General features: G+C 45.6%; 1 protein-coding gene across 5 annotated transcripts in view; it reads right to left on the minus strand.

Moving 5' to 3' along the window:
• SCUBE2 (signal peptide, CUB domain and EGF like domain containing 2) overlaps positions 1-24,840 on the minus strand; it is a 67,339-nt gene extending 42,499 nt beyond the window's left edge. For 2 of the 5 annotated variants that reach the window (XM_065944012.1, XM_065944008.1), the window contains exons 1-7: positions 24,597-24,838; positions 23,347-23,469; positions 16,634-16,759; positions 11,438-11,572; positions 5,719-5,844; positions 2,384-2,500; positions 1,558-1,647 (exon numbers count right to left, since the gene is read on the minus strand). In XM_065944012.1, the coding sequence (XP_065800084.1) occupies positions 1,558-1,647; positions 2,384-2,500; positions 5,719-5,844; positions 11,438-11,572; positions 16,634-16,759; positions 23,347-23,469; positions 24,597-24,708 (829 nt within the window). In that variant the 5' untranslated portion in view covers positions 24,709-24,838. Of the gene's footprint in view, positions 1-1,557; positions 1,648-2,383; positions 2,501-5,718; positions 5,845-11,437; positions 11,573-16,633; positions 16,760-23,346; positions 23,470-24,596 lie in introns of all 5 variants that reach the window. The other 3 variants (XM_065944011.1, XM_065944010.1, XM_065944009.1) reach the window with 3 other exon arrangements.
• Positions 24,841-25,146: the final 306 nt, after the last annotated feature.

Below are 25,146 nucleotides of genomic sequence, written 5' to 3' on the forward strand. Positions count from 1 at the left end.
AAGAAAATATAATTACAGTACATTATATAACTCAGCGGTGAATCATATTTAGATATTCATTAATATGTAAGCACATATGTTGATAAATTACACAAGAATGGTGAAAGATTGAGGGCAGGAGGAGAAGAGTGTGACAGAGGATGAGATGGTTTGATGGCATCATGGACTCAATGGACATGAGTTTGAGCAAACTCTGGGAGATAGTGAAGGACAGGGAAACCTGGCGTGCTGCAGTTCATGGGGTTGCAAAGAGTCAGACATGACTCGGTGACTGAATAACAACATATTAAGGGTATGGGGGGAGTCTGTGTGTGTACTGGGGGAGGGGGTCAAAAGGGAGCTTAACAACTTAATCTTCTGTGGTAGGAAGTCAAAATATTTAACACTGACGCATCAAGGGAATTCCCTGGCGGTCTAGTGCTTAAGACTTTGTGCTCTCATTACCTAGGATGCAAGTTCAATTACTGGTCAGGGAACTAAGATCCCATGAGCCATGTGGTGCAGGGAAAAAAAAAAAACCTGACATCAAGAAATAACTATACACATTTCCCTTTTCAGAAATATGGGGGAGGGTAAGTCAGGAGAAGAAGAAACAACCAGGAGAATTAAAAACTGTGGCCGCTGGCAAATGGCAAGTTATGAGACAAGAAAATGATCTATTTCATTATAAGTACTATTAAATACTAATTAACTTTTTAAGGTTTTTATATTATTCATACATACTGTTCGAAGGCAATTAAAAATAACAATTTTAATAGGGCAGAGCAGAAAAGAGCTCAGAAATGTCGCCTGCCTGGTAACCAATGGCTGCTTAGTATCTTACCTGACCGTTACATCCAGAAGCTATCAAAAGATCAGTTTCATTTAGGTCAAGCCAAGCTTTCTCCAGAATAATAACATCAAAGGAGCTGCTTGATTCCCGCCCCCACAGCCAAGGCTGAACGTCTGCTGTCTGTTTTCTCCAGCTCCAGCAGACCTGCTGGCAGACCTCCCTGTATCCCTCAGCCAAGTGCCACTCTTCTCCATTCATCTCTCCTGCCATTAACACGGGCTGAGTCTGAACTAGAAGACTCAGTGGACAAAAACCCAGCCAAAGTGCCATGCTAAGCAGGGGCTGCCCAAAATGCCTCTCTCTTCATAGTTACTCAGAGTGGAGGGGATCTAACATGTACTGACCACCCACTAAGTCCCAGGCAGTGGACTCGAGCACTTTGGCATATTATTGTCTTACTGAGCTTCCTGATAGCCCAAAGAGATCAACTGTATCACATCCATTTTAGAGGAAGACCAGGACACAGTTTGTCCAAGTCCCACGGCAAGTTTCAGATGCTAACCAGCTATGCTGATGGCTGGACTGACGTTCTTCCCACCAGACCAGGGGTCCTGGATGGTGACTCAGCAACAGCAACGAGTGGAAAACAGACACACCCCAGCCGGACAGGAGCTGCTGACTCCAGTCCAACTGGTCCGGGGCACATGGCCCCAGGACTGAGGCCGTAAGTTGGGGAGGGAAAGGGACAATGCAACGGCTGGGCTAGGTGTGTGTGAGGCACCTACCCATGAGCAGCCGCCGTTTCACCCGTTTATCCCCATCTGCCACGGATGTGGCGTTGCTCTCCGTCACCTCCAGGGCAATGTCCTCTCGCTCTGCAAGAGACGCAAAGAGCACAGTTCTCAGACTGAATGAGTCAGATTGTTCATCCCCGGCACAACCACTTCCCTGCAAATCCCAGACACGAGAACAATGTGAGAAATGTGACTCTTTGCTCAATAAAAACATGTTGCAATGAGCCTCTGTGTTACATGGCCACAGAGCCTTAATAGACATTAAATATGAGAAAGAGAGTTTTTTTATTATATTGTACTGACCACAGACCCTGGGGAATGCAAGCTTCAGATTCACTTCAGAACCCCTAGTTCAGGATAAAAAGAATCTTGGATCGGGGAAGCTCTAAAATGGAGCTAGCAAAGGACACATTGTGATAGACAGGGCAGGCATCCAGCCATTAAGTATGCAACTCTGGCTTCTGCTGACGGCAAAGGCCACCCTGTCATCATGAACGGCTAGCTGTAACTTCAGTTGCCCTGGTCTCTTGGGAGGTGTTGTTCCAATCTCCAGAATACCAGCTCCAGGAGCAGTCTAGTCCAGGAGAGGAACAAGGGCTCTCCAAGTTCTCACAGGGAGAAAAGGGCCCCCATTCCAGGTCTGGAGTACTCCCCCTGCCCCATGTGAAGCAGCATGGAACCTGCTTGAAGGCAAATGCACCGGAAACACCCTACCTCTGGTTCTAAAGGCTATTAACAATTAGGGTTTGGGTTAGGGTTGGGTTGGTGGCGAGCAGGCTGGGGAAGACCCTAACCCAGTGTTGGGGTCACCATTCACCAAGGCAGCTCCTCCCATCCAAGTGTATCTTGTACTGAGGATGGCAGCTACACTCTGGGCCTTCAGCAGTGTCCTCACAGGAGTGCTGGCATCCACCGTTTCCATGGTTACAGGTCACTAGGAGAAAATGAATCAACACATGGAACACTGAGATGTCCACACCTGGGGCTATGTTTACTCCAGAAGAGCTCTGATTTTCATTCAGGAAGTATTCAGGCACCTAGCATGTACTAGGCACTGTGCATAAAAGAGAGAACCTTGACTCAGTCCATATCCCTGTCCATGTAAGCAAGCAGTCACAATAAGACTTGTAGAAATGCTGAATGACAGATCTGAGCAACGCTCTATAGGAAGACAGAGATTCGAAGGTGGAGGGAGATTTTCACCATTTAGAGGAAATGATACCAAAAAGTTCTAAACTAGTGCTCTGCTCTATCAGAAGAAGTCCTAGGACATTTGGAAATGCTATCACGTTTTATGTCTAGAACAGATGGTACTTAATTTATATGTATATGTTAGGATCTCTCTCATCAGATTACATCTGATTAGTTAGAAGGGAGGGTAATCAGAGGAAATGATGACTCTTCACACACAGTTAATGCAACATTAACCAATAATTACAAAGACTGTGTATGAACACATTGATAACAAGCCAAGGAGGAGGAGAAAGCCAACCACAAAACTATCTATTCATCAAACTGAACAGTGGTTACCTCTGGCAAAGGAAATGTGAGGGGGGAAGGTTATATGTCTCTTTGGACTCTTTAAATTCTTATACACTCATTTTAATTTTTTAATTTAAAAGAACTAAAACTAGATTTGCACTGTGAGAAAGAAAATGTTCTGTGATTATAGCTGTGTAAAAATTGCATATGCATATCAACAACTAAATAGGAATATGAGAAAAGCAAAACAGCTGGATTGTGTGATGGAATTCTGGATCTTTTTTGTTATTTCAAGTTTTATAATATTATCTGAATATAATCTTATGATATTATTTGAGCAATGATGTCTTTAAAACATTTTAAATCCTTAAAAATAAGCTCTTAGGTACTCTACTGGCTCCTGAAAGGCTGTAAAATGCTGAATCTCATCCACAGGTGAGTCTCCTGCAGAGACCTGGGTCCTCTTTTTGAAGATAGCTGTAGCCAGTCCCACTTTTAGGGGCCTATGAGGCTGTCAGAACTTGCTGATGGTGATGGTGGCATCAGCCCTAGTTTGTCAGGCTATGAGGCTGTGCTCTGCTTTGTGATGGAGATACCAGAGAGAAGTCTTTCACCAGCAAAACTGTCTCTCCATCGCTTTTTAAAAAAAAATATTTCATTTGGCTGGATCAGGTCTTAGTAGTGGCATGTGGGATCTAGTTCCCCAACCAAGAATCAAACCTGGGCCCCCTGCATTGGGAGTGTGGAGTTTCAGCCACTGGACCACCAGGGAAGTCTCTGACTCTCCATCTCTTAACCACGGAGGTCTACTCACTGTAAACAACCAACCCTAGCAAACTGGGCATCTTCTAGAAGGTCCATGACTTCAGGCATGCTGCGTGCATGCTCAGTCACTTCAGTCATGTCCAACTCTTTTCAACCCTATGGACTGTAGCCTGCCAGGCTCCTCTGTCCAAGGGATTCTCCAGGCAAGAATACTGGAGTGGGTTGCCACACCCTTCTCCAGGGGATCTTCCTGACCCAGGGACCAAATCTGTGACTCTTGCATCTCCTGCATTTGCAGACAGATTCTTTACCCACTGAGCAACCTGAGAAACCCCAAAATGTAATAGAGGTGCATGTTCACTCAGTCATGTTCAACTCTTTGAGACCCCATGGACTGTATCCCACCAGGCTCCTCTATGGAATTTTCCAAGCAAGAATATTGGAGTGGGTTGCCATTTCCTCCTCCAGGGATGGAACCTACATCTCATGTGTCTCTTGCATTAGCAGGTGGGTTCTTTACCAGCTGAATCACCACGGAAGCCCAATGACTTTGGGAAGAGTTCCTAAAAGGAAACCCTCAGTGTTTCCTCTGGTATAAATAATAGTTTAGAAACACCTTTAATGGTGGTGGTTTCCTGTTATCCGTTGGAGCTATTATTGTGTTGCTTCATCCCGAGGCAGCTGCACCTGGACTGTGTACACCATTTACTGACTCATCCATTACACAAATGTGTATTGAACACATCCAGGATAAGACCAAGAGGCAAAAGTAAGACGAAATCCCTGACTTGGAGAGGTTCATAGCTGGGGAAACAAACACATAAACATAGAATTCAACCCACAGAGCCATGTGCTATAATTGAGGAATAAACAACACTGTGGGAGCCAAAATACAAACTGGCTGCCTTGTCTGAGGCCGTCGGGGAATGCTTCTGAGGTCGTGTAGCATGGTGATTAGGAGTACAAGCCTTACAGTTAGGCTAGACCTATGTGTGAATCCTACATTTGCCACTTGCTCCCTCTGTGACATTATAACTTTACCTTCTCCACAATTTTCTCACCTTGGCTCATAAGGTGATGCTTGTAAGAATTAAATGGAATATGGTACCTCTTTAGATAAGCCTTTGCACATAATTAATGCTCTCCCAAAGTACCTATTATCTTTATCATTATTAGAAGTTACGCAGGATATTAAAAATTGAGTTAGGACTTTTCTGGTGGTACAGTGGATAAGAATCCGCCTGCCAATGTAGGGGACACAAGTTCAATTCCTGGTCTGGAAAGATCCCACACACACTTAAGCCCATGGTGCTGCAACTACTGAAGGCTGTGCACCCTGGAGCCCAGTGCTCTGCAACAAGAGAAGCAATGAGAAGCCTGAGCACCACAAAGAAGAGTTAGCCCCTGCTCGTCACAACTAGAGAAAGCCCACACAAAGCAACGAAGACCCTGCACGGCCAAAAATAAGTAAATAAATATTGAGTGAGAATTCACCAAGCCAGGAAGGGAGGAAGGCTTGGAAAAGCCTTGACAGCATGAAAGAATGGGAACTATCCTCCAAAAGCAAGGAATTTGGTGTTTGGAGAAAGGAGGTCGATGAGGTTTGTACAAGAAGCAGGAAGCGGGTATCGAAGAGTTGCCAAATGAGGAAATTTGATTTTATTCCGTGGAAAGAGGGAGACCTGTCCGCCAGCATTCACATTCCTCACCCCTGAGTGTGAGCTCCTTCTGACTGGTCCCTTTAGAAACATCATTTTCCTTCCCTACAGGAGACTATTCTCTGTATCTCATGCCAGCTGCCTTCCCTGATGTTTCTGATGCTGGGCTGCACAAGACAACCTCTGGGATAGGATGGCTCATGGTTCCCAGCGCGTGGGCAGGAGTGGGGTACCAGTCTGTACTTACAGATGCAGTCTCTCTGGTTCTTGGCCAGCTCAAAGCCTGGCCTGCACTCGCAGGCAACACTGCCCTTCGGAGCCTCTTTGCAGATGTGACTACAGCCGTGATTCTTATTCATGCAGCTCAGACCCTCTGCAAAACAGCAGCATGCAGCCAATGACCAGGTTGCATCAGAATCCAGAGCCCCGGAGTGTCTGGAGGGGCTGGCAGGCCGGCCACAGACCTGCCTGCCTGGTGTCCATCAGCCCCATGTTTTAGAAGAATATGTCATTCATATCAAGCCAGTTAACAGAGATGTGAAAATTTTCTTATGTCACCCAAAAGATAAGATGTTTCAATTCTCCAACAGAGATAGGAACCCACTCAATACACTGAGAACAAAGTACCCACCAGAAGGGAATTCCCTCACAGTCCAGTGGTTAGGACTCCACGCTTTCACTGCAGAGGGACTGGGTTCAATCCCTCATCAGGGAACTAAGATCCCACATGGTGTGAACAAAAAATAAAAAAAAATAAGTACCACTAAGAACTCTCTGTTGGGTGTGGAATCAGAACCTGTGGACCCCAGGAACTTGTCCTCAGACTCTTATCTCTGCCATGTTGTTACCCAAACTGATCAAGAATGCTAACAGAAAAGGAGAATCTCTCTACAAAGATCTGCAGATAGACAGGTGAAGAGTCTCAACCTTTTCACATATTCTTTTCGGGGGGCAGGCGAGCACCATGCTCTGTGGCGTGTGGGATCTTAGGTCCCTGACCAGGGATTGAACCCAAGCCCCCTGCATTTGGAGCACAGAGTCTTAACCACTGGACCACCAGGGAAGTCCTCCTTTTCATATATTCTCAAAGATGATTTTCAGAAAATTTCAACCCTCCTCTCTACCCTCACCAAATCCACACTCTGGAGACGACTGTGACTACTTCTGTATTTTGGCATCACCCTACGGACACCTGCCCAGGGACCTGTCTTATGTGACCACCTTCAGATAGCTCCTGGGCCCTCCCTCAACAGGCTCAGAGGTCAACAGCAGAAAGAACAGAGAGAGAGAACTCATATATGTGGTTTCCTTGAGCTGTTATAAAATCCTTCCCCGGTAAACTGTAATTTTCATTAGGCCTGATCTTGTGGTAAATACGGTGGGAAGGGAGTTATTTTCCTAGATGGTTTAGTATGCATCTGTCTAATTGATGGGGTCGCAGAAAAGCAGACATCTGTGTGGTTTGCCAGCATCATGCCCCTTCTCAATACCAATTCTTTAGGATCCTGCGACCTCCTAGCACTCTGCAGGAACTGTTATCATACCCAAGAGTATTCTCAAAACCTCTCCCTGGTTTGCACAACATTAATAGGTATGTCATATCTTTTTTGCCTGTTCATACTGTTCATGGGGTTCAGTGAGAGACTTTATTTTCTTGGGCCCCAAAATCACTGCAGATGGTAACCACAGCCATGAAATTAAAATATGCTTTCTCCTTGGAAGAAAAGCTATGACCAACTTAGACAGCATATTAAAAAGCAGAGACAATAATTTATTGACAAAGGTCCATATAGTCAAAGCTATGGTTTTTCCAGTAGTTATGTATGGATGTGGGAATTGGACCATAAAGAAAGCTGAGCACCGAAGAATTGATGGTTTTGAACTGTGATGTTGGAGAAGACTCTTGAGAGTCCCTTGGACTGCAAGGAGATGCAACCAGTCAACCCTAAAGGAAATCATTCCTGAATATTCATTGGAAGGACTGATGCTGAAGCTGAAGCTCCAATACTTTGGCCACCTGATACGAAGAATTGACTCACTAGAAAAGACCCTGATGCTGGGAAAGATTGAAGGCAGGAGGAGAAGGGGACAACAGAGGATGAGATGGTTGGGTAGCATCACCGACTAGATGGACATCAGTTTGAGCAAGCTCCAGGAGTTCATGATGGCCAGGGAAGCCTGGAGTGCTGCAGTCCACTGGGTTGCAAAGAGTTGGACACGACTGAGGACTGAACTGAACTAAATAGGTATGTATTCATATGATGCTTTTTTGCATTTGTGCAATGTAACTCTAAAACATTTTTAAGAGTAGGGATTTTGTTCTCGTTGATTCTCCGCAGACAAGACATTTTCTAATACTGGAAGTGGCACTCTTTTAACATGAGTACAAAAAGCTTTCATTCGACTTCTCCAGGATCCAATACTGCTCTGTATTGTGCCCCTAAAACCTTAGCCAGTTGGTTCTAATGAAGTCAAAAGTCATTTCTCTCCAATTCTCACCATGGGACCCATGGATCTATGCTTAACGGGAATGATTGTTTTAATACAAACAGATGTCATTTCTATTCCAAAAGAGAGGGCAACAGCTAATACATCCCACACTCTCTTAAAACCTTGTTTTTTATCTGACAGTTACGAGCTGTTTGAGCTCCAGCACTCAATCTGCTGGAGGTGGTTGGGATCCATTCACCCGTGCCAAGGGCTGCTGTCAATTAACACAGAAAGAGGCTCGCACTGGGTCGGAGGGGAGCTCTCTCTTGGCTTGGGCTGGTGATTTCTGAAGACAGTATTTGCTCCCAGTACTAAGATGGCACAGGAGGTGGGAGATGCCTCCAGGAAGAGTCCTGTCCTCCTAAGAAGGCCCAGCCAGCATTACAGTTGTTCTTGGATCAGCAGGGCATTTACAATAACAGGCTCCAGGAGCATCTAGGGCTAAACGTAACAGTGCCCAAGAAAAGGCAGCAGTAGAAACATCATTTTCCTTCCCTACGGGAGACTATCCTCCACATCTCATGCCGGCTGCTTCCCGGTGTTTCTGATGCTGGGCTGCACAAGATGGTTCCCAGGGTCGGGAGTAGGGAGAAGCACCCCAAAGTACACTCCATACAAATCAGCTGCTGCTGCTTCTTTTTCTTTTTCATTCTGTTTACAAGTCTGTTAAGCTGTTTGCAAAGTGACCTTTACTGCTTCTCAGAGCAATTCATTTGCACAAGAAATATTTTGTAAGAACTGACTGTGCACCAGATAACATGGGGATGCACAAAGAAGCTGCCCCCTGATGTCACATCATATCAAGCAAGACCTAAAGTTACCAGAAGACACTGAAAGTTTAAATGACTCTGGAAATGCTAAGGAAATGCTAAGAGGGGCCCCCGAAGCTTTTCAGAGTACCCTGGCTCAAAACAAGGCCACTGCTAGGGTAGGCAGATGGACTGGTCCAAACTGGGGAAACCAGCTAGGGTCCTGGCTGTCCCAGAAACTGCCTGGACAGTTATATTTAGGACTGTTAGTTCACCAGGAGGGAAATAGCTCAGAAACCTGAGAAATATCCCATTCTGGGGGACCCCTGGCCCAGGGTCTCACTGAAGTATATTATTGGGAACTGAATAAAAATAAGCCCTGCAAATAGGGCAAGAAAAGGAAGAAACAGACCCTGCTAACAGCACAGCCCCTTACTCACTAACCTGCCACCTTGCCCACTACTCTAAAAAGGCAGCGGTGCAAACATCTAGAAATATTCTCAGAGCGGACAAAACAAAAGAGAAATGCTCATTTTGAGAGCCTGAGCACCCATGAATAGGGACAAAGGCAGGCTGGGGCCGTGTGTCTCTCTCCAGCCTACCCCCATTACATGGGTGAAAACACACAGTCTCTTTTTCAGAACTTTGGGGTCTCTAAGGATGAAAAAAAAAAACACAAATAGCTTGAGTTTCTCTTGGAATTAACTAGTATGATCCCTTATATTAAAGAACATTTAGTATATAATTATTAATAACAACATCGGTGACTCTAGAAAATACTAGCTTGCAGTGTTTATCTTCTTTCAATCATTTTTAAAGGATCAGCTGTGGGTTTTAAAGTCTATTTTAATATAGATTCTAAGAGTTTAACGTGCACTTCAAGGAGGGCATCCTAGAGGAATACTGTTTAGAGCTGGCTCTATTTGGAGAGTTAAAACCCTACAATGGAAGTGGGCAGCTGCAAGCAGCTCTAATCTGTGGGCTCACGCCACCGCGAATTCACCCAGCAACCAGGTTAAAACACAACAGAAAATCACAGAGTGCTTCCAGACCACAACCCCAATACTTGGACTTGGGTTTTAGCCCCAAACAAATATGCTCATTTTAAATACTCTTCAGGGGTTCTAAGAATGTCTGAACTGTAAAAAATTTAAAAAACACAGATTGTGGAAAGGAACTGCTCTTACGGCCTTGCAGTCGGAGGAGCCTGTGTCTGTAATCAGTCTGGGGGACTTGGGGACAGGAGAAGGGGCTGAATCACTGCTCTGGAGAAGCGAGGGTAAGAGAAGGTTTTAATCACTGCCAGTGACTTCACGAGAGGTGGGACCCATACTGGGGGTGTTCAAGCTCTGCCTACAGGACCACGAGCTCTAACTCCCTGCCACCTAAGAGGAAGCCAGAGGGACTTTCCAGGAAGCAGCTTTGAGCAGCCAAAGGGGAGGGGCCCTGAGATCAGGATCATTCTCGTGCTGCTGGCATCTTAAATCAGCCTCAGACCAGAGGCACAGCTCATGGAAGAGTCCAGAGAACCCCTCAGGAAAATGAAAATCAAACCTGCTACTCAGTCAAGGGCCACACCTGCACTAGCTAAGAGATCACCTGATTAGAGCCAGCGGCTATGAGTAACCAGCTCACACTCTGACAGTAAACAGGCTGGGGGATAAGAGCATCTGTCTCCTCGTTTCTCTGACTCCTCTTCTTAACACCCAAACAGGCCTGCTGGTGAGGGCTAAGGAAGGAGCCATCATTCTTGGAAAAAGAGGCAAAAATCATCTTCCACAAAGAAGCCCTTGAAAAATCACTAAAACCATCCCAATTAAAATAATAAATCTATAAATCCTGTGATTAAATAGTAGAAAAACTGAAAATCACTTCATTTTAACTTATGAGGCTGAACAAGCAGCACAAAGGAGTTAACAGTCTAGTGTTTCGGGCACTTCCCTTAAAAACAGGCACGGGCAACCACGGGAGACATACAGCCAGCAGAGTGTGCTTCTTTGGCTTAAGAAAGAGCACGGAAGAATTAAAAGCACACCCCTGAGTTAAAAATGGTTGATTGGCCACAAGAACTTAACGCCTCTCCCTCCTAAGAATCCACTGAACTAACAGAAAAATAAAATAGGTATAAACACAAAGCAGAGAGAACGAAACCCATCAGAGGAGAGAGGTTTTCTGCAAATTTATGGCAAAATGGTGAACGGCAATATGGTTGATGGAAACCCTAAAATAGAGCCCCCCGCAGCCTGGGGAAGGGGTCCACCTGCCCCCTGGAATCCCAGAGGTCAGAGTCCAAAAATAGAAAATACAGGGAAGGCCCACTCTTGCTGAAAACAGGGCAGTTTACTGAGTCTCCACAGGAAGGCTCCAGCCCCCTCCCTCCCTCCTCACTAAGAGCAGGCTCACACTTGGTGCTGTGATTTGCAGCACCTTTTAGAAAACTTGGCAGATCATCATTTCTCCTAAGACATCGTCATGCTTGAAATGTGCTCTATTTAGAGATTAGAATCAGCAACTGTGAGAGTCTGAAAAGACCTCGGAACTCACCCAGACCAACTCCCTCATTTTGCCAGGTGAGGAAGGTGAAGCTGAAATACCCTGCCTACTCATCCTCAGGCCTCCAGACTTTATGCATGGTGTGCTTTCCCTCTAGAGTCACTTGGGGGGTAGGGGGACCCTCAGATGTGACCCTGCCCCTCTCCCCGCCTCCCCCCAGCCGAGCAGAGATACCTTCTGAGCGGTGAATGCACGTGTGCTGATTGTCACTCAGGAAAAAGCCCTCCTTGCAGCGGCACTCGTAGCTCCCCATGACGTTGACGCAGGTGTGCTGGCAGCCACCATTGTTCTCCAGGCACTCGTCCACGTCTGCAGGGGGAGAAGGCTGAGCCCTTGCTTGTGGGGCTGCTTCACACACGCCCCCTCCCCAGCACACTCCCAGCCCCCACCCTGCTCCCCACCCCACTGCCCAGCAGCTCAGGGGCTCCTGCTAAGCAGAGACGAGGTCCCTCTTCAGGACCTCGTGTCACAGAAGCTCTCAGAATTGAAGCCCATGGGACTGCAGGTAATTAACCCAGCCCTCACAGGTTTGTGGCTCCCTTAAATAGGCCCTCCACCTGGACACAAGGTAATCAGTCCAGTAAGTGTGTACGTTCTCTTTCCAAAGCTCAGTGCTAGAGGAGACAATAAAACACAGATGAGTAAGATGCAATTCCCTGGCTCGAAGAGCATCCCCTTCAGCAAAGGGAAAGAGACACTATACTAGTAATGGTGAGGTAAGGTAAACGGTGGTACAGAGGACGGAGGTCACATCTGGCTGTAGGTATCAGGATGGGTTCTCTGGAAAAGCTGATGAAGGCATAAGCCTTGCAGTCTTTCTTCAATGAGAAATCAGGAGAAGGGACTGGAGGCAGAAGAAAGGGCGTGCGTGTAGCAGGATGGCTGGGGGACATGGAGTATGTTCAAATAACTGTGGGTCATTCAATTTGACTGCAGCATGGTACAGGTAGGGAAGTTACAGGAGACAGAACTGGGAAAAAATTGGGGTCACACTGCAGAGGACCTTAAATACCAGGCAAAGAAGTTCCTACTTCATCAGAGAGGCAATTGGAAATCACAGGAGCTGGGATGACAACAGTCAGCCCCTCACGTTGGGAAGGCTAAGACAGCACTGGGGGAAGGACACAGGGAAGGGAAGAATTGAAACCTGAGAGTCCAGCGTCAACCATGTGCCTGAAATAGGCATGGCTGGTGCCAGAGGGGACCTGACCTGGGCCCTGGCAGTGGGGATGCCTGTTGCTGTTCAGTCACTCAGTCGTGTCCGACTCTGCGACTCCATGGACTGCAGCATGTCAGGCATCCCTGTCCTTCACTATCTGCTGGAGTTTGCTCAAACTCATGCCCACTGAGTTGGTGACCTAAAGGAAATCAACCCTGAATATTCATTGGAAGGACTGATGCTGAAGCTCCAATACTTTAGCTGTCTGATGCGAAGAGTCAACTCACTGGAAAAGACCCTGATGCTGGGAAAGATTGAGGGCAGGAGGAGAAGGGGAAAACAGAGGGGATGCCTAGGATGGAAGAAATAAAAGAGAACTGTGGACAAAGTGTCATGTGGACATAGGGTGAGGTGGCTGAGAAACATGAGGAAGAACTGGGGGTGGAGATTGGTTGGTCCCCAGCAGGGCAGGGAGGTGATACATGTGAGATGCTGACATCCAGGGCTAGATCCAGTAGGCTGTGGGAAACCTGAGCCTGGTGTGAAGACAGCTCTGAAAACCACTTACTTGTGGTGTCCTGATAAAATGCTGGAGGCAGCTGAGAAAGTCAAACACAGGAGTGTAGGTAGGGAAAAAGGAAAGGAGAGAGAGGAGATGGCCAGAGGAAGAATCTGGAGAACATTGAGGGTAGCAGGACGAGAGAGCAGGAGCCCGGATAAAGAAGCCATCAGCAGAGAGGGAGGGAGCCTTGCCCCAGTGCTGTGGCCCCAGGGCAAGGTTAGAGGACCTTTCTTCCACTGAGTCACACACACTCCTGTACACGGCTCCATCAATACACTTACTGCTATGCATTCTCAAAATCTTTTTTTTTATTTGTACCTTTTGACTCTTCAAAATTGTTTATTTATCCATCTCCACTAGATTGCAAACTCCTTGTAGACAGATTTTTTTTAAAGTATATTTAGCATAGCCCTGTAACCTGCAGGCACATATAAACTCTTCAATGCATGAACAAACAAGAAGAGCACAGCATCATCAGAGCTAAAGAAGAGGAAACTTCCAGAAAAATCTCAGATCTGATAGAGGCTCGAGGAGAAGGCTAATGTAAAAAGCTATTTATTTTCTCCAGCCCTGATTTCCCATGTGCCTATCACTAGCTCCTGAGGGCATCTGTAACAAGAACATTCACATTTAAATATCTGTTATCTGGTTTCAAGCTTCAGATCTTACAGTCATCCGTCCTCCCACACTACCCAGCAGATGCCTTTCTAAACTGATGGGACTCCAGCCATCCCCTGAAGCCTAACAAACTTGCCCTTCTCCGTGCCAAAGGGTTAAGGGAGCACATTCCGGAGGGTGAGAGATGCTGGGACACACCTGGCCCGGGAGGACCGGGGTGAGCAGGAGCAATCTGCCTCTCTGGACACCAGCACCTGGCCCGGCTCTGAGTTGCCCCACCCTACCCCATGCTTCACCCACTATTCCTTTCCTCCAAAGCAATCAGAAATGTATCAAGTTGGGTGATGCACTCGGATTAAAGTGAAAGTTGCTCAGTCGTGTCCAACTCTACGCAACCCCATGGACTATACACCCCATGGAATTCTCCAGGCCAGAATACTAGAGTAGGTAGTCTTTCCCTTCTCCAGGGCATCTTCCCAACCCAGGAATCGAACCCAGGTCTGCCGCACTGCAGTTGGATTCTTTACCAACTGAGCCACAAGGGAATGAATTAATACAAAAGTTCACGTGCACACTAGGCTGGTGAGTTTCTGCTGAGCATAAAACTGTTTCACAACCTGGCCACAGGTTAGAACGCTGACATCCGGGCCACACTGGTCTAACTAGCCTTGGATGAGACCTGGTGTCATTTTAAACTTCTCAAGTGATGCTAATAGGCTACAAGACCTAGTAGCTATTCCGTGCTCCCAGATATTCAATAAACAGAAATGGAATTCAGGTGGGGTGAGCTGTCTGGAAGAGCTACATTTTGTTTTTCAGGCTCACAGGCACCCAAGATCCTGGAGCAATCTGGGTAGAGAGCCAGAACTCAGTGCTGTTTGTCCTCTGCATATCCTGGCTCATATACTGGCAGCTGGTGTAAGGTCAGGGGCTGAGGAGAGGTAGGGGCCATCCAAGAGAACACAGGAAGCTGCCACTCCTAAATTTTGATACTGAGCTCCTTTCCTGTCACAAAATGCTTCTGCTCTTTTGAGTCCAAATGGCAGAGAGGTTTCTCTGTGTGCTGGCCCGGCTCTCCATGTATCACTGTATTTCCTCTCGCCTTCCTTTTCATGGAATCCTGAGCCCCTTCAGAGGTACTCAGGATGCTCAGGGCCTTTCTGCAAGGCAGACTCTTGCTAGCAAACCCAGAAAGAGACCCCAGAGAGGGGGAAATGGAAACAGTCTGCTGAAATATCTGAGTTAGCAGCCAGGCAAGGAAGGACTTGGGGCCTCGGGATTTCTGAGCAGGCCTTTACTCCAAATGACCCCACCCAAGGTCCTTAGTCCTTAACTCCTGGATGGTTCTGCGTGTTGTTCTTTAGAAGTTCACACTTCCCCCAGGCTGTGAGTTTGGGCACAACTGTGATCAATGGGTCTTCCATCAACTACAGATCCTCAACATGCCATTGGCTAATCAAAGGGAAATAAGTGATTTCCCCCAGAAAATGTTTGTTTTTTTAAAATATACTGTAAATTACACACTAAATATAATTTCTTTCTTCTTCTTTTTTTTTTTAGTTTTTATTTAATCTCAATTTATTGCTGCTCTCAGGATTGTGTCTCTAATGTGTCTTTTTGTGGTGCTGATGACCTAGAAAGTTGCAGAGGGGTTAGTGACTCCCAGCCCTCAATCTCTTCTCCCTGAGAGCTGCAGGCTTGGAAGGCCAAGTGGTCTAACCAGTGCTGGACCTCTCATACCACACACAGGCAGGAAGGGAATGAGTCAACATCAGGATGGGGCTCCAGGTGACATGACAAAGGTTATATCAGGCCTGAGTCCCAAATACTCTCCTTCCCCCAACACTCAAAATATGAGTTCAGCCTATACTCACTTAGTGACTTTTATGGCTTCCCCAGTGGCTTAGTCAGTAAAGAAACTGCCTGCAATACAGTAGACTGCCTGTAATGCAGAAGACAGACACCGGCTTGATCCCTGGGTTGGGAAGATCCCCTAGAGAAGGAAATGGCAACTCACTCCAGCATTCTTGCCTGGGAAATCCCATGGACAGAGGAGCCTGGCAGGCTACAATCCACGGGATCATGGGATCGCAAGAGTCAGACTTAACTTAGTGACTAAGTCACTACCACCACCATGTTCATCTCAAAGCATTTGATCAAGTGGCCATTTCCACTGCACAGCAAGGGAGCATCTGAATTAGCTGTCCCTGCAGAGGTGGGGCCTGGCTCAAGCTTCTCTTGGTTAGCCAAATGGACATCAGTGGGTCAACCACATGAAGGACTGATGCCAAAGGAACCTGATGTCCTCTGAGTCCCATGATGTCCTTCTGTACCACTGCTAACATCAGCCTTCAAGTGCAAATAGGCTATAAACACTTGCCTTCCAGGTGTGCCACATCTTCTAAGACCATCCAACATTCAGTCCTATCCAACCACTTGCTATTTTTAAATTCTGTTTTATTCCTAGCATAAGGAACCAATGTAAACAATGCTCTTTGCAGTTCCTAACTCAGAGACTGAAACTCTAACAGATGTTTTTGGTTTGTGGGGTACTAGGAGGATGCTAATGGAAGGTTTCTGTTTGAATTTCTCTCTCTTTTAAGAAAAAAGAGGGGAGTCTATCTGGCTGAGATCCAAGCACACATGTGGAATATTTACGACAAATAGTTTTACATGATTCTGGAATAGAGATATTTACAGGATTAAAGAAATAGCTTTAAGTCAAGACCCTTTTAACACAAGACTAAAGATCTTAAAAGTAACAAGTCAATGCCAGAAAGTCAATAAGTACTAATGACAATACCCACCCACCTCCTTGGACAATGGAGGGTTTATATTATGAGTGAACACATAAAAACTAAAATACTTACCCTGGTTTTCTATTAGGGAGTATGATTTCTGGGGAGCCAGAAAACACAAGTTTCTGATCCCAGTTTTCTTTTAATGAATATGTTTTTGTCAAAGAAAAGACAGGGGTGGGGTGCTAGAGAGGAGGTAAATGATAATTACCATCTCTACCCATTTTTCTTACCGAGACAATTATGACCATCATGAGCCAACATGAAGCCATCAAAACAAATGCAGCGATAATTGCCAGGAATATTCAGACAGTCATGGACACAGCCTCCATTGAGCTCATTTCCACATTCATCAATATCTGAGGAGCAAAACAGAAGTAAGCCACATAGGCACTATTGCTTTAGTGTGGAGAAATATATATTTACCTTTTAACCAGCCATCCTACCTCTAGGAATCTCCAACAACAGTAAAATTAATATACATAAGGTTATTCACTGCAGAATTTGTAATTACAAAATACTGGGAAAAAACTAAATGTCCATAACAAGTAGTTTAAGAATTAAGGTATGTTTACTTGGTGGAATACTATGCAGCTGTTAAAAAGAAACAATGGGAAAAATCTCTACAAACTGATTTGGAGTGATTTTTAGAATATACTAATAGGTAAAAAAAAAAATCAAAATGCATAAGATTATTTGTCATATGTTATCTTCATGTAAAAAATAAGGAGATATAAATACACATAAAATTCCAATGTGCTTTTTTTTTTTTTTTTGCAAAATTAGCTTACTTTAAAATTTACATGGAAAGGCAAAAGACTCAAGAGTTCAAACAATTTTGAAAAAGGAAAACATATTTGGAGGATTTTCACTTACTATAAAGCTACAGTTATCAAGACAGTGTGTGGTACTGGCACAGAGGCAGGCAAACAGATCACTAGAATAGAATCAAGAGTCCAGAAATAAACCTTGTATTTATGGTCACTTGATTTTAGACAAAAATGCTAAGGCAATTTATTGGGAGAAATGATAGTCTTTTTAACAAATGATGCTGAGACAACTGGATATCCATACGAAAAAAAGATTCATTTAGGCCCTTATATCATACACAAAGTCACAAAATGCATCAGAGACTTAAATGTAAGAGCTAGAACTAGAAAACTTTTAAGAGAAAAAATATAAAGATTTTATGAGAAAATCTTTGAGATCTTTGGTTAGGTAAAGATTTTTTTAGATACAACATCATATATAACACAAAACACAAAATCCATAAATTTAAAAATTAATAAATTGGACTTTGTGGAAATTTTAAACTTTTACATTTCAAAAGATATCATTATGAAAATGAAGAGAAGCCACAAATTGATAGATAATATTTGCAAATCACATACCTCATAAAAGACTCTTATAATTCAATAAGACAAACAACCCAATTTTAGAATGGGCAAGAGATCTGAAAAGACATTTTACCAAAGACAATACACTGGCTCAGATGATAAAGAATCTGCCTACAATGCAAGAGACCTAGCTTTGATCCCTGGGTTGGGAAGATCCACTGGAGAAGGAAACGGCAACCCACTCCAGTACTCTTGCTTAGAGAAATCCATGGACAGAAGAGTCTGGTGGGCTACAATCCATGGGGTCACAAAGAGTGGGACACTACTGAGTGGCTAACACTCTACTCCAACACAATAAGCACATTAAAAAAAAGTACATCGTTAGTTATTTAAGAAATTCAAATTATAATCATGAGATACCATTCCACACTCCCTAGACAGTTATAATAAAAAAAGACAGGGACTTCTCTGGTGGTATAGTGGATAAGAATCTGCCTGCCAATGTAGGGACATGGGTTTGACCCCTGGTTTGGGACTATCCCACATGACATAGGGCAACTAAGCCCATGTGCTACAACTACTGAGCCCCTGTTCTGCAATTAAGGAAGCCTGTGTGCCTACAGCCTCTGCTGAGCAACAAGAGAAGTCAACCACAACAAGAAACCCATGCACCGAAATGAGAAAGGAGCCCCTACTCGCCGCAAATAGAGAAAGCCCACGCAAAGCAAAGAAGACCCAGCACAGCCAAAAATCAATAATGAATTTTTAAAAAGAAAGACAATGTCAAATGTTGGCAATGTTGCAGAGAAATGGGAATCCTCATACATTGCTGATGGTAGTAAGATGGCATAATAATAGTAATAAGTCACTTTGGAAAGTTCCTTGGCAGTTTCTTAAAAGATTAAAGACAAATTTACCACATAATCCAAAGATTCTACTCCTAGATATATATCCAAGAGAAATGTCAAATCACGTTTATGTAAAGACTTGCAGGTGAATATTCACAGCAACACATTTATTTATAAGAGTCCAAAAGTTGAAACAACCCAAACGTCTATGAAATACTAGTTAACAATAAGAAGGAATGAAATATCATTACAGGATACAATACGGATGAACCTCAAAAACATTATGCTAAGCGAAAGAGGCCAAACACAAAAGACCATGTATTATATAATTCCATTTAGATGAAATGGTCACAAAGGCAAAACTACAGAAACAGGAAAATAGGTTAGCGGTTGCCTGGAACTGGGGCTGAAACAGAGACAAGGAAAATGTTTGAAGGCTATTAACGCGGTGATTGTACAATTCAACTAATTTACTCAAAATCACTGATTTGTACATTACTTAGAATTGGTGAATTTTATGCTATGTAAATTATAACTCAGTGAAGTAGTTAAAAAGAAAATACATATTCAGCTGCTTATTTGTACAAAAGAAACATAGGAAGGAGAAACCAGAAAGAACAGAGATTGGTGACCCATGGCTTGTGGGAAATGGGGTGGAAATGAGGAATGCAAGCCGGATAGGAATAGGATGAGGGAGTAACAGTTCTCTGGTTTTTGTACAACTTTGACTCAGGTGATGTTTTACATACACACACATCAAGCAGGAAGCAGAAGTGGGGACTGAGGGAAGATAAAAAATGGAATACAGAGAGAAACAAATGAATCCAAATGTACTATAAATGAATAACACAACCACACTGAAGGGGATGGGGAAGAAAAGTACTAGCCTAAGTAAATTAAAAAAATAATGACTTGACTGGATATTGTAAGGTTGAAAACAAAAACAGTTGTATATAAATACCATACCCTAATTATTAAATCTGTTTTACCCACAGGATTATGGAGTAGCAATTCTGTATATACTTTATCTGTATATTGGGATTGAACAAACATACATATATTGCAAATAATGAGAGCCAGGCTTCTTACTGTTAGAGAAAGAAGTTATAAATAAGCCAAGAGGGAGGTTAGAATAATCCTGTGATACTGCTTTGGAATCTGAAGTATCAGTGTAACTCACTGTTTTTAAATATATAGAGAAATGCATAGAAAAAAGGAATAAAAATAGATAAGTGTGTATGTGTGGGTTAGTATACATACATATATTTCCTAGCTCTGTCCACTGGGAGGGCCTAGGAGGAAGGACATCCCAGTAACAATGAAAATATCAAGCATCCAGATCTTGGTTTCCATAAACCATTTCCCAATAAAAGGAAAACCAGGGCTCCTTGAAGAAGTGGTTGCTTCCAGGGCTAGGGAGGGGAAAATACAGGTTGAGGCTGGAGCATTTTGTGGTATCAGAAAATTAGGAGTTTCTCAAAAAAGGATGGGAGCATGTCAACAGGACACAGGGGACCATGTGAAGGAGCTCCCGATGGCTAAAGTTGGAACAACTTGAGCCAAAAATAAATAACTATATAATTAAATAAATACCTGTGAGTCCATACTGGCATAACATACATAAACACATAAATCAACACATAAATAAATGGGAAATGAGGACAGAGCTTCCTTAGAGAAGCCCTATTAATAGATGTGCAAGGAACAAGAGAAATACAAAACTACCAAGAGGCACACTTCACAGTAACAACTGATGCAGGCAAGATCCACAGTTAGATGCTAAAATCAGTGGACAAAAATTTGAGAACAAACAGGACATTCGCACAGGCCGAAAGTATCTGCTCCAAGATATAGCTCTGCTGAAATGGAAAAAAAAGTAACTCTGAAGTGGAGAAACACAGAATATATCATTTTAACCAGGTGATCAAGATTAACATCACCTGTAGTGGGACATGTTGACATCGTGTACCCCAGATGTGATGCAATGAAAAGCACACAAAAATAGTTCTATAGTAGCCTCGCCAAAAGTTTCACTTTTGTATTATTAAAAATGCAGAACAAGAAAACACAGGATATTCTCTTATCGTGTCTGTTCCTACCATATCACTTTGTATCGTGTGGAAACATAACACCAACAGAAGAACCGAACAGCACTCATCTACTGTCAAGAAAGACCAGGAAAGACTGAGTAACTGTCACAGACTGCAGGAGACAAGGAGACAAGTTAAATGTACTGTGGGACTTTGAGCTGGATTCCGGAAGGGAAAAAATAGAACATTAGGAAAAAACTGGTGACATTTGAGTTAGTCTATATAGTTAATAATACTGTGCCAATGTTACTTTCCTGGTTTTAATACTCTACTGCAGTTACGTAAGTTGCTAACATTAGGGTAAAATAAGTAATAGACATATGTAAAGAATTCTGCACTACTTTTGCAAATTTTCTGCAGTCTAAAATTATTTCAAAATAAAAAGTAAAAAAAAAAAAATACAAAAGCCAAGTCTAGATTCATCCCTAGATGATTCAGTTCCTTTAAGGAAATAAGGACCATATAATGAGAAATAAGGACCATATAATGAATACTGACCACTGAAACATCCCCTCTCCAAAGTCTGGGACATAAGCAAAGATCGTTTAGAATATAACATCCTTCACCTAAAGTCACCTCTGAATCACATTATTTTAAAAATACTCAGGTCCCATACTTTCATTTTTCCAACATTTTGGCAGAAGAAATTTGTAGAGGATAAAATTTTGTTCACTCTGAGCAAACCAGTTTCCATCCTTGAACTTAAATAGGGCCAAGTGACTGGTGATAATCACAACACAAATGACACCACAGATGGGACCCAAGAGGATTAAAAACTAATAAGCCAGAAAGTACACATGAAGGAGTTACATCCTTGAATATCTGTATCTTTGAGTCTTTGCAATCCTCATTTTCTTTCCTTTCCCTTCTTGGAAGAAAGTTTCCACTTACGGATCCCTGTGCCAAGAAATCCAAACTAAACAGGGAGAGCCTTACTTGCTAGGTTTATAAATACTCCAAGTATTCAAAAGATCAGATCCTTCTAGGGTTCTGGTTGAAAATGACAGTACAAAGAATACATGCTCCCTGTTAACAATGATTACCTGTGGATAAAGGAATAGGAGGATCTTTACTTTTCTATTTCACACATTTTTGTATTGTTTTGTATTGATTTTTATAACAATAATCACAAATTATTTTTAAAACCAATTTAAAGGTATAAGAGAAGCGATGCCAATCATTAATTCTTTTAAACTAAATAGCAAACTTTTCACTCTAAACTGTTAGTTATCAATTTCAATTGTGATAAGCAAAACTCAATAGCTAAGAATCACCAAACTCTTGCCACCTGTCATTCAATATCATTTACTAAATATGTAGTTTATTCAAAAGAAACCATGGCATGGTTTCTACCCCCAGAAAGCATACAGTGATTGAAAGTCACAATGAAAAAGTGAACATTTTTATCCCCAAGCAGGATATGAACATATGTGAATTCCAGTACTGTACATAGAATATTTAATACAGTGAGGATGTGGTATGGAGGAATTGACAGAGAAATGTTTCAGAGAGAGGTAGTCTTTTGACTTCCCATGATGTAGGGCAGATAGAGAGAGATGGCCGTCTATCTCCAGGAAAAGATGAGTTTGAAGAAACGGAAGGGCTTTATGGATGGTCCACCAACCCCACTTGCTATGAACCTGACCAGGAGCACATCTCTGATGCGAGAAGTGGGAGTTTTGTTCCTCATGCACAAAAGAGACTGTAAATAATAGGATTTCACACTCATCCAAAGAGGGATACCAGGAGCTGAGTGAACAGGAGAGATGCGAGGCCAGCAACGGAGCTGGAGTTTTATCTAACATTCTTTCACCTGCAGCCTAGCATGTCCACAATCCCTTTCCCAATTCCCTTGAGCCCCATGTCCTCATCAGTAACATGAGAGACAGGATTGGCTCAGGGCTCCCAGAAGAGCCCTGCCAGCTCCAACATGCTACAACTTCCATTCCCCGGAGCAGCCTGCTCCTATGATAGTCCACTCTGCGGCCAGTTCCCAACTTCAGAATACCTGACACGAGCTAATCCCCAGTGGCCCAGAACACAATATGGCGGAGTCCAGCCTTCAGGCTCCCAGGTAAGCCGCTCTAAGGGCTTAAAACATTCCTCCACATACACTTTTCCAGGGCTGAGGCAAACCTGCAGCTCCAAATGAGGCAGCCTCCTGGTGCAGCTCTAAAGCTTGGCAGGTCACAACACCAAACCGCCGGAAGTCATGGACAAGATGGAGTCACCAGTGCCTCAGGGGAGGGCGGAACTCGGGCACTCCGACTCTGGAGTGAGAGTACAAGCTGCCCGGGGAGGTGAAGGATCAGCCCTGCTCCGGCAGGCATGGCTGTCTGATCAGCACAGCTGTTCACTTTCTGCCCCCAAACTGAGTGGGACCCAAAGACGCTACTAAAGCACCGCTTCTCTTTGACAGAAGCTAGACAAAAGGGCATTTCAGAGCCACAGGCAGATGAAACTGTATGATGAGCTCTGAGGAAAACCTGATGTTCCCAGTTTTTTAAGGATCTGAAATACATTTCAGAGACTGGGTGATGTGACCCAGGGTTGGGGTGGGAGGGTGGGAGTAGAAGCATTTTTACCAACACAAGTGGCCACTACAAGCGCTGAGGAGGTGGAAGGCTTCCCCCAGTGACCCACACACACTACTGGTTACCAGGTCACTTACCCTCACACTGCCTGCCCTCCCCTTGGTAGCCAGGCCTGCAGGCGCACTTGTAGGAGGTGGGTGTGTTCTCACACAGGGCATTGATGTGGCAGTCATCTAGCCCTTGGGCACACTCGTCCACGTCTGCAAAAGAGTACAGCAACTCCTAGGGTGTCTCCCTAGAGGACCTGACCTTGGTCCCTCTCTAGCATCATCTCCCACCAGCCCACACCACCTCACATCTCACCATCTTGGAAGTCCCGGGATTGACATATGATTTCCAGGCCCCTGTTTCCAGGCACAGACTGTTCGCTATGACTGGGATGCCCTGTCTGCACAGCTCAGACCCACCTCCCCTAGGAAGCGTGCCAGGACCCCAGAGTGCAGGTGAGATGCCCCCCCAGGATGTGCTTGCATATCACATTGTCACTGCTTTCCTGCCTGTCTTGCCATCTAGACGGTTGATTACAGATTGGGTCTGTGTCCCTGAGGCCACGCACAGTGCCTGGCACATGAGCAGGCAATGGTAAAGGCCTGCTGAAGGCAAGATCAAGGTGGCAAAGATGATCTGAGAAAATGAGCAGGGTCTGTCAGCTTTCTCAGGGTTTGCGATATGGGGGGACAGCTCGCCCTGGGCTCTGAGCCCTCCAACCAGGCAAAGCGGGAGTGGTGCCCCCACCCGCAGCCCCTCCCCGCGGCCCACCCTCTCAACCTGGAAACCCGCCTGGGCAGAAGTATTTCCTTGGCTGATATCCCTCTAGCATGTGAACTAAAAACAAACGTTTTGAAAGTATTGCAAGGCCAGTTCGTGCAGAACGGGGGGTCCCCGATTCTCCAAAAGCAGCTGTTCCACGGATAGAAACATTCCCAAAGCCCATCGCAGAACTTCCCAGCCCCGACCTCACCCTGGACCGCGGCCGGAGCCCTCAGTTTCCCCATCTCCGCAGAGGAGACTCCCAAGCCCTGCTCCCCCGCGCTCCGCCCGCGCGAGTATGACCAGCAGGCGCTCCACGCGGACCGGAGCGGGAACTGTCATCAGCCGCGGGTCCCAGGCCCGGCCGCGCACTCAGGCCCCGGCCTCTAACCCGCGCGGTGGCGGCGCCTCGGCCTGTCTAGCGGCTGGGGCCCCAGGGGAGCAGGGGCCACGCGGAGCCCCGCATCCGAGCCGCGACCCGCTCGTCCCGAGCGCCCCCTCCGCGAGGGGACCCGGCCCCTTCCCGGCGCCCGTCCCGCCCCGCGTGCCAGGTGCGTCCCCGCGGCCGGACACTCACCCTCCGGCGGCCCCGCGGCGCGGCCCCGGTCGGGCGGGACGGCCGCCGTCAGCAGCAGCGGCAGCAGCAGCGCCGGGGCAGCCCTAGGGCAGCCGCGGCCCGCGACCCCCATGGCAGGCGCGGCGGCTGCGGGCACAGGCAGGGGAGCGCGGGCGGCGAGCGCGGCGGCGGCTCCGGGAGGTGTGTGCGGGCGCCCTGCCCGCCGCGCTCTGACACCCCCGGCCCGGCCCCGCCCGGCCCCCGAGCCCCGGCCTCATTTTCACACGGTCCTCCCCGGGCCGCCCCTCCCGGCCCCCTCCCTCTCTCGCGCGGTCCGGGCGGAGGGGGCGCGGCCGCAGAGGCCGGAGGGCGGCTGTCAGCGGGGCGGGGGCGGGGCCCGAGTTCCCCGCGCAGGCCCCCCGCCCCAAACCCGCCGCTCCCGCACCGCCGCCGCGCTCCGCCGGTTCGCGGTGTCCTCCAACTTGACTCGGTCCCTCTTGTGAGGACAAATAGCACGTTTGGCCTGAAATATTCGGACACGGGGCACCCGGAAAGTGTCCTGTGTAGCTCA

Source organism: Muntiacus reevesi, chromosome 9 (genome assembly GCF_963930625.1).
Source record: "Muntiacus reevesi chromosome 9, mMunRee1.1, whole genome shotgun sequence".
NCBI lineage: Eukaryota > Metazoa > Chordata > Mammalia > Artiodactyla > Cervidae > Muntiacus > Muntiacus reevesi.